The 14,836-nt window shown below is 40.0% G+C and overlaps 1 protein-coding gene across 1 annotated transcript in view; it reads right to left on the bottom strand.

Moving 5' to 3' along the window:
- Window positions 1-308: 308 nt before the first annotated feature.
- Window positions 309-14,836, bottom strand: part of VPS4B (vacuolar protein sorting 4 homolog B) — a 41,772-nt gene continuing 27,244 nt past the window's right edge. Inside the window, exons 7-11 of the mRNA XM_090039297.1 lie at window positions 13,044-13,192; window positions 12,776-12,857; window positions 9,895-10,114; window positions 3,462-3,599; window positions 309-2,407 (exon numbers count right to left, since the gene is read on the bottom strand). Of these exons, the coding sequence (XP_089895423.1) occupies window positions 2,306-2,407; window positions 3,462-3,599; window positions 9,895-10,114; window positions 12,776-12,857; window positions 13,044-13,192 (691 nt within the window). The 3' untranslated portion in view covers window positions 309-2,305. The remainder of the gene's footprint in view (window positions 2,408-3,461; window positions 3,600-9,894; window positions 10,115-12,775; window positions 12,858-13,043; window positions 13,193-14,836) is intronic.

Raw genomic sequence — 14,836 nt, 5'->3', positions numbered from 1 at the left:
GTAGGTTGAAGTCTGATACTTTAAACACTACTGTTTATTTGCAATATTATTTCCCACACATAACTACATGCCAGTGGGTTTTTTCTGAGGGTTGAAGAGTCCAGCTACGGTGTGATATATAGATAGTGTGAGATGTATATCACACACTAGCTGGACATATCTGTATAATGCCAACTTTGCCAATCTACCCCATATTGCTTAAATCCATTTTCATTTTTTACAATAGAACACCCAAGATGTTTACAGATACAGCAAAATATTACATACAGAACCCTTCCCACAACTGAGCAAACAAGAGGTTACTCAAATTTGACAGGTATACATTTTTATTCTAATGCATTAAACAACATTAAGGGATTAACAGAGTTGAACTAATGGTGACCCACTAATGGTGATCCAGAATAAATGGGTCTGCCCAAGGATAAATCTCTCTGAACCCCAGGATTATTACAATAAGGATCTGAAGTTTCAAATGACATCAAAGTTGCAAATATTTGGAATTATGAACACAAGGTGCAATAGAAAGCTAAGGCATGCGTGTCACAGCTGAGTATACATAGTATGGAATAGTGGGTGTATGCAAAACTAGAAATAAACTCTTGGTGTTATGAGGCTTGCAAGAGAAATCTTTACCCGATTGCTTCTGTATAATATTATACTGCAGAAAAGATAACTGTTCCTAAGTTTAACATCCAGTAGTAAATTGCATCTATGAGATGTAATAGAAAATTTGTCCAGGGCCCCTCTGAAGATTGAACATTGAAGAAAAACTCAAAGAACGTGTCCAATAATGTACTAGGACATTTTACTTCATTCAAGCACAGCAAAATTTCACCAGTCTCAACGATTTGTAAAGTACACAAATATGTACATAAAAGAAAACCAAAACCCATGAAAAAAGGTGGCCATATAGTCTGTATGCGCACGCGCGCGCGTGTGTGTGTGTATAGATATGAAATGTGCAAATTTATTTAAATGCAAGTTAGTTTAAACAAAGCATATATATGCATGAGAGAAATTTACAATGTTAATGGAATGTATTGTACTATAGATATCTAAATGCTCTTTCATATCTACAGCCAGTGCAAACTTACAAAGGCACAACTCATTGCTGACATTATAATGCTGTAAGTTACATTCAAACATATCTTAAAATTCAAACTCCTTTAAAAAAAACAAAAAAAAACAAAACCAACCATGGAAGTAACCCGTTATGACTTTTTTGCTCAGATGCCAGCCTTACCCCAGAAATGTAAGCAACAAACAGATATACAGTATGCCCTGGACTGATCAGAAAGGTTTTAATTTAAACCACCACCTCAAAGTTTTTGGCCAGACCTCCTACTACTTCCTCCTCCAGTTTCTTGGGGTCTGATAATAAAAATTAAAAGATAATACCAGTAGTACCTCTCTTACAACATCTAATAACTAGCTATACTTGCTGGCCTCAACTACAGAAACTCCTGAGATAGTCCTCTAAAACTTTTTCAGTACATTTAGTCAAAACTGCAGAAAAATCTGAATTAAAAAAAACTAAGTGAAGTTTCTTCCAAGATACTTACATTTAATGTGTCTTTGCTAGACTGCACAGTGACAGATGCCTACCAACTAGCAGGGTTAAAAACCAACAACTTCCTGTTTTAAGGCAATTTTTCAACAGAATGGGGGAGCTGCAAATATTAGGTCAATATCACTATTTAACAAAGTACTGGTCATTATATAAATTCAAAAATCTTTACTCCCCATCACAGTGTTCTGTGCTTATTTGACAGGAAACCCCCACCAGCAATGTTTTAGCAGAAAAATGTATTGCATTTTTCTAAATGAAAATATAGCCATTACTATGCAGGCACACTGACTGACACCGAGAATACCTGACAGTTAAATTAAAAAAAGTGGGAGGGGGGGAAGAGAAGGGGGCCATCTTCCACTGGGTCTACTGGAAGTTCATGTAGCTTACAGCCACATCTACAACAAATGATCTAAAAGCTAACATTACTAAAATGTAACTAATATTGTAAGGGGGTTCTAAGTTTTTAATAGAATTTGCCACATCACTTGCTTTGCAATATCATCCTAAAATTATACTCTTAATTTTACCTCTTAATAAAAGATACTTAATAGACATTGGAGGAAAACAGTACAATACAAAAGCTCTAGGGTCTTTTTGCAAAGATACCTTCTATTCCATGTGCAAAGTAAGAAGGGAGTGATTTAATTGGCAATTATTTGAAGTGCCATCAATAAGGACACAAAAAATATTTAAAGCAAAAACAAGTTCAAACGATCTGCAATGATCTTTGGTTTAGCCTTCTTGACCAAAGTCTTCTGTAAACTTCTTCAATTTTTCTAGATCCTGTTCATTTACTGTTGGTTTTGTATTAGCTAATGACCTGAGCATATCAGCCTAAAAAGAGGGGGAAAAGGCAAAAGATAATTATAGAACACAACTTAAACAAAAGTATCACATTTGATAATCAAATACACCCACTAAACATTTCTATCAAGATAGGCACAGAATTATAAGCCAGACTAAACATTTCCACATGCACTTTTCACTTCCATAGATAAGATTTTATCTTGTGAAACCAAAGGGTCAAAGATCTCAGCAATATTTCTAATAATTAAACCATTAAGAATTTAAATTTAATCCACTCTACTACCTTATACATGATTTGGCTTAACAATGTTTATTGGAAAGGAAGAAAAAAATCCAGTGTTTTCTGTCTCGGTTCCTCATTATTCTAACTTTAAATTGCAAGAACTTTTACTGAAAGAGGAAAGATGTTTCTATGTACTGCACAGTACAATGCTCCAGAAAGCAAGTTTGTATGTAATGCAAATATTTTACTTGATCTCTAGCAAAGTTGTTACTCATGATCGATAGTAAACTCCCTTGTTAAATAAAATAGTTAACAATTCACCAACAGTCAGTATTGGTGTGATTTCAATCCAGCTATGTTCTTCTATATACACACTCTGGATTTTCTTGGTCTACAGCATTTGATTTTTGTGACCATCCCTCTAATCCTGCTTACCCCATTTGGAAAATATCTGCCAAGTAATGGGAGTAAGTTCACATGGTAAAAGAGCCTGTTTGTTTAGTTCTCAGTGACAATGCCATTTTAAATCCAAAATGGGAGTCACAAAGGTTATGTTTAGCATAATATGTAGGTAGATTTAATTAGGCAGAAAATTTCTTCTTCCAATATCTAAGTGAACAGGCCCAACATCCTTCCAAAACATACGACTTTAATACAGAAAGCAGAATCTTGTTGTGGCTTACTTCATTCAGAACTGCACTACTAGATGTATCAGAAGTGTCAAAAATGTTTGTGCCATTCAGCTAACAGAAACATGCTTCTGAAACCGATCCATTGATTTAGAGGGCTCATGTCAGCTGCACACCGAATAGATTTTCTAGAAGTTGTGAAGGAACAAATTAAAAAAAAAATACTGACCATGGAAACATGGGGCTCAAATAGCTTATCCCCTGGGACTTCCATCCATGTCATTTCAATGGCTTCTGGATCACCTGGAGAGCATGGGGTAAGTAAATCTACCAAAACATCTGGATTAGACAGTGATGGTCCTTTTACCTGGAAATAATAAATATTATATTTAAAAGTAGGGATTACTTACAGACAACTCAGACAAGCTTAAACACTACAAAGGTTTTTGTCACTGCATTACTACGGAAAAAATGAGGAGCAAGAGAACTTTTCATACCTGCTTTGAAAGCCATGAGAAGGAAAACACTGAAATTCTCATCCCCTTACAGACTCAAAATCCATAAAAGCACCACTGTTAATGCCTTGTCTTTCAAGAAGTTACTATTTACCAACTGCAGCTAAAATGTGAGAGGCTGTTAGGAGCCAAAACCATTAGTTAAAAATCTAACCAAACCATAACAAATATGAAATATCATGCTGGTTTTCTTCTCACTGGGAGGCTCCACTTCTTAGGTGAAGCCCTGCGATATAAGCTGGACCTTATCTGACCATGTTAGTAACAGTACTTCTCAAAAAGTGCTGCAGCAGGTGGACAGTTGAAAGGCCACTTCCAAGCATTAGTATCAACTGCTTCCTTTGGGATTTATCAAGTCCCAAGTTCCTGTAGAAAGCCTGGAATGCTGGGGAAAAAAAAATCTTTTTGTATGAGTATACTTCCAAAAGCAACTCAAGATTTAGGGATGATCACTGTTTAAGAAGGAGCAGATCAGCTAATGCAAACAGGTTCCCACTGCATCTGGATATACACCCTACAGTACAAAGCAGTTAAGAAACACTCAGCGATGCCTTTTGTATGTTGAGACATTGTGAAGCATTATTTCAGCTCCTACGTTATGGGGCTTGACATGGAATGTGGAGACATCTAGTGGAAGAAAAGCAGTTATACCTTATTTCAACCCACATGCACATATACAACATTTGTACTGCTATGCTTATTTGCCAGGTGTCCCACATTAAGGCTGTCAATTCTGGCTTACTTCATCATTATCTGTCATACTTAAGAGCCATAAGAATAGAACAGACCTGCAGGAACTGAAAGGCATTTATGATGTAGCTGTCCAAAATAGCAGGGGACTGGACTCATAACCAAGGAACACCTTCTGCTCCTGTATTCCCAGCTTCTTTTAAAAGGATGATGGTATGACAGAGGGCGTGGGGGCAGGGAGAAACAATATAAATATATCAAGTAGGGGGTGCACGGATAATGTTTTTCTTGGTTGATACAGATAGCTGATGATTAACCAGTCACACTGGCTGAGGCTTATCCAATATTTAGTAATAGTGCAAGGCATTTTAAACTACTGACAAATAAACTTTTTTGTTAATTTTGCATTTATAACACAGAAACCTCCTGCCTACTCCAGCACTCAATGAGGAAGATGGTGACTGCCTTATTCCCACACGTTGCCCCCTTACCTACAGCTCCTACCCACAACCCCACGTCCTGTGCAGCCCATGCATGGGGTGGACCCTCATGTGGACAGCAGCGCTGGGCACATTTGGAGCCTCAGAGTACACCACTGCCTCAGTGCCGGTGGGTCCCATGCAGCCCAGCTCCCGTGGTCAGCTGGGATAACGCACTTTTGCAAGGCCACCCAGTGCCTGGTGAAGCAAAATATCCCTCGTGTGATGCCTTACCCCACCCATGCCCAGCTCAACATCCCTGCAGCAGCCCTGGTGCTCAGGCCCCCCTGCTGTGATGCCAGTGGCAGCAGTAGCCAGTAACAGTCCCTTTGATGCTAAGCATGGCACCATGTGACTGCTTCCCAGCGGCCCTTCCACCTCCCACTGCTCTCGCTGGGACCTGTAGCTTGCCATGGGCTTGAGCCGGTGGTGGGGCACGGGGACCGGACTACACTCACCAGGATGCTCCACCAGACTACACTCACCAGGATGCTCCACATACGCAGCCATACTTACTGGCCACAACAACCCCCCCCCCCCCAAAAGCCAAAAATGTAATTTCTCCTTTTATTGATGTTGAACCGATAGTCAACCAATATAAAAAAAATCAGTGCACCCTCAGTGTTAACCTTTTAGCACTCTGAGAATACAATGCATTTATTAATTGGTTTTCAGTGTCTTCAGAACAAAGAATAGCTTGCACAGTAAAAGTTCTGTTAACCAGCATCTTACAAGCCAGCATACTCTACTAACCGGCATGCTGGCTTGCCAGAAAGTGAAACCAGAAGTGTCCCCATGGCCCGGGGCAAAGCAGCCCACGCTGCAGAGCCCCCACAGCCTGGGGGCATAACAGGCTGCACGGGGCCTGCCTCCCTGTCCCACAAAAGAGGCAGTGATGCGGCAGGAGGGGCAGAGGGACGCCCCAGACATGGTGGGAGAAGTGGTGGCTAGGGCTGCCCAATTAACCAGCACATTTTGTTATCTGGCTTCCCCCATTCCTGGGGGGATGCCAGATAACAGCTTTTACTGTAGCTTTTTGTGGCCTAAAAGGTTCTACCATAAAATAAATAAATCAAAGCTAAAGATTTTCACACCTTCAATTAGAATAACCATGTCCACTGAAAGCATAACCCTGGAAATGGCTTATGTTTTGGCTACAGAAGCCATCTAGAGAAGTTATAACATTTTGGACAGACGCAGAACTAGCAGTACCATCTGTCCTTGTGCTACTCTGAGTTGACAGCATTGAATTATTTAAGGACTATAGTAAACCACGTCAGGAGAGTCATCTCTCTCTGACCACCTCAAGGAATCTTACAGTTCGCAGACAAACATGAACAAAATGCCAGGTGTCAAGTTTTGGGGCTCCCAGATATGAATTAGACTAAATGTTTGTCCAAAGTGTCATTTAAATAAAAGCTAACGAACATTTAAAGTGTACCGAGTATGTTTCAGATTTTACCTTATGAAGAAAGGAAGCAATTGGAAAATCCCAGATGAAGGATGCCTTAATGCAATTCAACTACCGATATATTTATAAGAAATACACCATTTTGTACTGTTCTTAGCAACTGCAAATTACCAAAAGGAAAAAATTAAGGTGAGACTACAAAAACTAATCAACTAGAATGTCTTCATAAGGAGACAAGACACCACACTGGGTCAGACCAGAAGTCCATCTAGCCCAGTATCCAGTCTTTAGCAGTGGTACTAGATGCTTACAGGAAGAGCATATGAAAAGAGTATAATCGAGAATGATCCATCTCCCTGGCATCCACCAGCATTGATTTAGGGATGTTAGAGGATACATCCCTGACTTTTCTGCTTAATAGCTCTTAATGGATCTATGATCCATGAATTTGTGTAGTCCCTTTTTTGAACCTGGCTAAGCCATTTACCTCCATAACCTCCTGTGGCAATGAGTGCCACAAGTTAACTCCAAGTTGAACAAAAAGACTTGGTGACTAGCAGCTGCTCCCTGTTCACTTTGCTCACCCTTCATGATTTTATGGACCTCTTATATCCCCCCTTCAGCCTTCTCCTTTCCAAACTGAAAAGTGCTAGCCTTTTAGTCTCTGCTGGTAGGGCAACTGCTCCATACCCCTGACCATCTCAGAAAAGGGCAACTAATTCTACTGTATCCTTTTTGAGATATGGAGACAAGAACTCAGCACACACTGTTCAAGAAGTAGATGCATCAGGGATCTATAGAGTGGCATTATAGTCTTAGTTTTGTTTTAAATTTTATTGGCTTTTTTTGGTTATCACTAAGTTCTCTACAAACATCAGCTCAGTTCAATCTACAGTAACTCCAAGGTCTCTTTCCCAAGCTGGACTAGCTAGTTCACAACCTAGCACTGTATACATTAACTGAGGTTATTTTTCTCCCTATGCGTTATGTTGCATTTGTTGACACTTAAAAGTTCATCTGTCACTTTTTTTGCCCACTCACTTATCTTGGTTAGGTCTTTCTGCAGCTCTTCTTCATCAACTTGTGATTGACCACCTAGGATAATTTAGTATCATCTGCAAACTTGGAGAGTTCACTGTGCACTCTGACTTCCAGATCACGTAAGAAAATGTTGAACAAAACCAGACCCAGCCCAGATCCCTGCAGAGTCCACTTCTGACCTTTTCCCCTGAAAAATGACCGTAGATCATTTAGTCTTACCCCTTCCTTGCTTCCAACACTTTTATCCAGTACTCGATCCATGAACCTTCTCTCCAATCCTGTGCCAACTCAGATTAAAAGCCTCTGGTGAGGGACCTTGTCAAAAGCATTTTGAAAATCTAAATGTATTATAACTGGATACCTCTTGTCCATGTCCTTGTTAACATGCTCAGAGAACTAGTGAAGCAGGATTTCCCTTTACAAAAATCATGCTGACTCACCCCCAGTGTATCATATTTGTCCATGTGACTGATTATTTTATTCTTTATGATTCTAACAACTTGCTATGAATGGGAGGGAGATTCACTGGTTTGCAGTTTACAGAATCACCTCTGAAGCCCTTTTTCAAGATGGGTGTTACGTTAGCAAATCACCAGTCCTCTGGCAGAGGCCATTTGTAATGATAGGTTATATGGTATCGCCAACAGTTCTGCGGTTTCACATTTCTTCACAGCTATGAGAACTCAGTACTAAACAATAATCTAATTCTAGGCTCCAAAACAGGTTTTTCCATCTCATACTAGCTCAGGTTGTTGAGGATATTCCAATTTTAACACTGGCCAATGAAATCTCCTCTCCTTTTCTGAGATGAGAATGTAATCAGTGATGTTTTATTAAGTCAACCTCCCTTTAGACCAGAGACTTTAATTAATTAAAACAAATACTGAATATCCTAAACTGTAAGAATTGTATTAATAGGAAAAAAGTAGTCATAAGAATCTAGTAAGAAAATACTTGACCTGTCAACAGACCAGCACCGTTTTAATTCAGGAAGGGAGATGAAGGATAGCTCCCTGGTCAGGAAGTTTTTTCAGACATTGACAATATCTTTTTAACACATACTCTCTGAACTGCTACTGTGGAAAAAACTCTGGGACATGGCATTTACTTGTGAAGTCCACTAGTCAGGCTGTAGACAGATCTATGTATCTATACACTTCTCTCTCTATGACAGGGGTCATAAAGAAGTAAACAGTCTACACACATGCGCACTAATAAAGTGTACAAGGGTTATTCAAATAGGTTATATTTACACACACACACACACACACACACACACACACACACTGCCATTGCTATTTGTCCTTCGGGAACCATAGCATTGATGCTCATGTGGAAGTGGCCAGTGGATCTCATAACCAAGCTAAAACCATGCCCAAGGACCATTATTATCACGCCAATGTGCTTTACTAACTTTAACGTTTTTTAAGTATGTGAGGATGCAGCTGGATCCTCAGTGCAGATTTAAGTGTACAAGGATGGCCCTGCTTTGAGCAGGGACTTGCACTAGACAGGGAGTTGCTCCTGAGGTCCCTTCAACCCAAATTTTCTAGTACTCTAAGACCCTTGTATCAACATCTCGGTATCTATTCTCCTTCATCCAAGAACTGGACTGAACTTGCTACTTGGAAGGTACATGGATATAAAACCTAGCTTCAAACAAAGCTTCTCCGTTTAATTGGTACTGTAGAGCCCAGGTTATCATAAAGTTTAATTTCTATTTATTTTTTTAATTTGAGAAGATACCATCTCTGTTGAGTAGCAGTGAGGTAAACCTTGGGCTTAAAAAATTAGAAGGAGAATCTGAATGAATCTGACAGACTAATTTTGGCTTAGCAGAAGCCAAAGAAATGCTGCCAGACAGGTTATATGAAACCCGTCCTACCTAATCCTGCACACTTGCACAAATTTCAGATAAAGGCAATTTAACACCTAGAAAAAAAAGAAAGTGGCAGAAATAAGTAATTCCTTTCTTCTTGTTCTACTTTGAAAAGGCAGTAGATAGAAAGGATGTTACCTGCTCCTCAATTAGACCTACTCCATGTTTCTGACTTTTAATACATGATTGATCGTTCATCCATTCCCAAATGCATAAACTGTATTTGTCGATTAAATGTGAAGCAGGGATTTTGATGCAACAACTAAACTTAGCCACTTTCAACTGACGTGAAGAGACTGCCGACTCTGAGTAGCAACTAAAGCCCAGATGAAATGTGTCAGTCAGGATAACTCATGAATACTTGGAAGGGGATGGGTGCCAATGTGCATGGTCGACAGCCCAGAGGCTGCAAGTTTGAAACCACAACAGAATTGCTCACAGTGTAGCCCTTTAGATTCAATGAATCTGCAAATTCTACTAAATACCTTGTCACAAGGACTCAAAAAAGAAAGACTTGGATCACAGACATCAGTTCATACGATATAAAACCCCCATATGAAATATGAAACAAACACTCTTTCTTTCAGGTAGATTAAAAAATAAAATAAACTCAAAATTAAAAGCAGGCAATTCTGCAACTTACTTACTTTTTTAAAGTGAGTAGCTGATTGCACTTTCCTAACAGGCTGCATCAGTGCATCACGTACAATGATGCTTATATCAGCACCTGAATAGCCATCAGTTCTCTTTCCAAGCTCTCGATAATCTGATTCTGTCAGCTCGTTTGGAGTGGTCCCAAGATGAAGCTTGAACATTGCAGACCTGGCATGGTCTTCAGGCAAAGGAATATAGATACGCTTCTCAAACCTTGTTTAAAAAAAACAAACAAACCCACAAACATTCACTCCTGTATTTGCAATGTAAAGTAGTTTATGCCAACTAGTATACATAGTTTTCTTTCTGAAAGAACTAGAGAAAAGGAAAGCATTCAAGTATTGCAGCTTTTCAAAGCATGGGTATAAAAGTGAAAAATGCAGAATATTAAAAAAAAACTATTTTAGAAGCTTGCTTGCTCTAATAGCAAGCTTCCTAATTAAAATTACATAGATAATATCACCTCCTTTGCTTAAAATTTTTCCTAACTTTCAGAAATTTCCATTTGAGATTGCATTTTTTCACCGTCTAGGTACAAAGCTTAATCATTTCTAGAAAAAAATCTAAAAGGAGAAATCCCTTTAACATTGAGTTTTGGACTTAGAAACAGAAAATGTATTGGCAGGGTAGGGAGGGAGGGGAGATTTAATGACCCTCCACTACAAGTACCTGTTCAGTTTGTTTAAAAATTATTTGAATAAAGTTAGTAAACTAAGTGATGTCAGAGGACATTAAGCATTACTGTGCTCCAAGATGTTAGCAGTTAAAACGCACCCCCCCCAACACACACCCCTAAACACTATAAACATGGTATCAGTAGATGGCTTTGGTAACTGCAGTACTTTAAACACAAGCATGGTGACTGTTCTGATTACTGGGATAATTTTTCACAATTAAAAAGATGACTATTTTATAAGCAGCAGTATAAGAGGTATAGGAGAAAAAACCCAGAGGAAAACTAAAAATTTTACAGTACTGCTGTGTTATGACAAAGTGAGACAAGAACTTGAGTTTCTCTTCCCCTTCCCTATCATGAAGCACAGCTGCTACACTGTAAACAAAGACAAAACATACACCATTAACCTACAGAAAATCAGAACCAGCCAAGTCTACGCTATAAGCAAAGTATTTGGCAGTCAAGTTCATGGCTTATATACACAACCCAATTAAAAACAAACACATATCTCCACGATACCCATCTAAGAGCATGTACCATGTCACCCATGTTTATTCAGCAGGTTGCTTAGCTGTGGATTACTGCATTTGCCTGATGTTGAAACACTGTGGGACTGTTACCCAAGCTTTTTTGGCATGCACTAGCAGAGTATCAAGAGGGCACGAATATGCATGGTGCAGACCTACATAACATTTGAAATTGAGGTGTAAAAGAGTTTGAAATGTTTATTTTATTTTTTTAAAGCAGCATTTCAACTGCAGAGACACAAAGTAGGGGTGTATCAATAAAGATTTTATTGGCCGATACCAATGGCTGATTATTAACCAGCCATATCAGCCGACACCGATCTGATGGCTGATTTACAGGAATGTAGCCGGGCAGCTTGGAGAACAGCCTGCTGGTAAGTCTGTGGGAGAGGTGGGGGGGGGGGAAGGGGGGCAGGTGCATATCGAGGTTCCCACAGTGAGGGAGGGAGGCAGGGGAAGGTGACCCCGGGAGCGGGACAGAGTGGCAAGCAGCTCCCTGCCACTGTATGCACCCGTGGATGAGGCATGTCGGGTGAGTGTGGGCTGCCCACTGTGGGCTCAGGACCAGGAGCTGCACCAGCCTTTTTCTAGCACGAGGGCTGAGCTGGGAATGTGCTCAGGATGGGTGGTGGTGGCGCTGGGAGGGGGACCACAGGGAATTTTGGGGTGGCCATAGCCCATCTCATAGCCACCCCTCCCAGAGTGATTGTTGTCTGGCCATGTTGATGCTCTTATGATTCACAGACTCAGGTCTTCAACCAAGGGGCGCAATAAAATAAGGGATTGGCGAGTCCTCCACAGATAAGAGGGAGAGGAGCACAGAGCAGACAGTCAATGAATGCCTTCCCCTGTATTCAGGCTATTGAATGCACCCTGTGGGCTCCTGGCACCTGCAAAGACCAGGGTGCGAGGATTGCTGCATTGTGGCATTCCTAGAAGACCAACCTACCATATACAAACTATATGCAACTAAAACTATATGCAAACTAAAATAGTACCTGCATCCTCCAGGTACATTTTTGTCCTTCTCCAAAGCTTTTTAAAATCACGCATGTATGTTTGTACGCTTGCCTTCTGAAATGTTTCAGAGCTATTTCAAATGTTACCTATGTCCACAAACACAAATGGCACATTCCCTGTGCATTTAAAATAATAAGATGCACTCATTTAAGGTTAGGGCTGGTGAAATGAAATTACACTGAGGGGGAAAAAAAATAAAAAGTGTCCCAAATGTCCCCATTGCATCCACATCATAAACCCACGTGTTCTTGGCACAATTACCAAGCACAAATTAAAAAGCCTTTGTGGCATGCTAGTAGGTGTTTTCAGCTGAGATATACTCAAAACAACAGGAGCAGTATAAAAGGGGCAGGTATTTGCAAAGCATCTGAAAAAAGTGTTACACAAGAACCATCAACTGGTCTATTTAATTATATTGAGGCAACCATGCCCCCTCATTCCCACATTTCAGATCTACTCTAAGAGAATTATTTTTTCCGCTGGCTCATCATTTCTTTCATGCAAAATGATCACAACAAAACTGTTTGAGAACATTCTCAAAGTCATTAGAGCCATCACCTTCTCAGCAGAGAGTAAAAAGAAGAAATTTTGTGATTTACAGCAAAGCTGCATATTTTATACAGGGCATCCCCAAGTTTTGTTAGATATTACCTTCTCCTGATAGCTGAATCCAGAACCCAGGGTATGTTTGTAGCTCCTAAAACCAGGATTCCTTCATTGTCTGCTCCAACCCCTATACCACAAATAGGCAACATTAAATAATGTAACTACTGTTTAATTAATTTAAAGCTACTTCAAAATTTAAATCAGGTAAAACCAGATTATCTTCAGTAACATTCTGCAAGGTACGTTTCAAAAGCAAGATCAAGGAAGGTAATTGCTTTAATTAGTAAGATCCTTAGAAGACAGTAAATCTTACCTTGCATCTGAACAAGGAATTCTGTTTTAATCCGTCTAGCAGCCTCACTTTCATTTTCACTTCTTGACCCACACAGAGAATCTATTTCATCAATGAAGATAATAGACGGCTTGTTTTCTCTGGCAAGCTGAAACAAGTTTTTCACTAATCTGGGGGGCAGGGGGAGGAGGAGGGAGGGAAAAGCAAACAAAAGCAGTTGAACAGCCTTAAAGATGCAAAGATATTTAGCTGAAAACTTGCATCATTTCTTATCATGTTACCTGACACATACTGAAAGCATAATAATGAGCGCTTCCATGCATGTTCTGGCAATTAAAAACTATATCAAGCTTACTTTTGGTTGCCTGCAAACTGGCTAGAACATTGCAAACCAGTAGTTCAGGAAATGTAGTCACAAGCTTTTCTCTTATGAAACAGACAAAGTAATCAACTCTGCATTCAAGAAACTTGGAAAGAGTAACATTAAAAAACCCTATTTTTGTAAAAACATGGTAGCACTCTTTAGCTGAGAAAGGTGGCCAGAAGGGGTTTGTTTATCCAAGAACCAGATAACTGTTAACCTCCTAATTGTCATATTCCTAAAAAACTTTAACTTCAATGATAACTGCAAGTACAACTTTCAAAGAAAGCTACTTTACTCTGAAAAAGTAAAAGGGGAGTACTTCAGAATTCCAGGTGTGTCTCTCAAATGTGCTCCCCTTACAATAGAAGAGCTACTTTTAACTGCCAGTTATTCAAACAACAAAAAATGTCACCCTGAAATCTTTTACATTCCATGATGCACTTGTGCTTTCCATCACAAGTGAACTCACTCAGGATGCATTTCAAATTTCACAGGTGTTAAGATCTGCATGTTTAAACTGTTGAATCCAAGTCACTTTTCCTCACAGATTTAACTATCTTGGAACCCCTGGCATAAGCCCGATAGTTCTTCCACCACCCATAAAACCTACACAGGAAAAATGAATAAACAAGACTTCTATTTTTTTCTCTGGATTAAACTAAAATTTTCTAGGCTTGTTTGTAGACTAGAGATTCAAAAACATCTAGCAAGTGTGTAGACATTTTTTCCTCTTTGAAAGCCACTTAGCTTTCAAAAGTGATTATAAATAGTAAGGAACAAAAAAACCCCTCACAACCAAGGGCCACAAGGACAAAAGTGAAGGTCCTGTTTGAACCACCTAACTAACCGCTAAGGAAGTAGCAAACTTCAAGTGGACAAAAAGAGTTTATGCTATATTTACGCTGCAGACTGCACAGTGTAGAGGGAGAGGACCTAGTTTTAATTAGCTAAGCTTTGGTACTGTAAACATTATATTTATACTACTCTGTGCTACACTGTACATTGCAAATATATCCCAATGCAGCAGACAGTTTTAGAATGGTGATTCACAGTTTCATAGTTTCTAGGGTCGGAAGGGACCTGAGCAGATCATCTAGTCCGACCCCCTGCCATGGCAGGAAAGAGTACTGGGGTCAAATGACCCCAGCAAGATGTTCATCTAACCTCCTCTTAAACACTCCCAGGGTAGGAGCCAGCACCACTTCCCCTGGAAGCTGGTTCCAGACCCTAGCCGCCCTGACTGTGAAGTAGCGCTTCCTGATATCTAGCCTAAACCTACCCCTGCCAGCTTGTGACCGTTATTCCTGGTCACTCCTGACGGTGCTCGGGGAAACAGTGACTCCCCCAATGCCTGCTGATCCCCCCTGACTAGTTTATAACAGGCCACAAGATCTCCCCTCAGCTGTCTCTTTTGGAGGCTGAACAGGTTCAGGTCCTCCAGCCTGTCCTC

This window comes from Crocodylus siamensis, chromosome 3, assembly GCF_052110815.1.
Source record: "Crocodylus siamensis isolate JL-2025a chromosome 3, ASM5211081v1, whole genome shotgun sequence".
Lineage (NCBI taxonomy): Eukaryota > Metazoa > Chordata > Crocodylia > Crocodylidae > Crocodylus > Crocodylus siamensis.
Note: the sequence above shows the minus strand (reverse complement) of the source record. Positions and strands in the feature narration are given on the sequence as shown.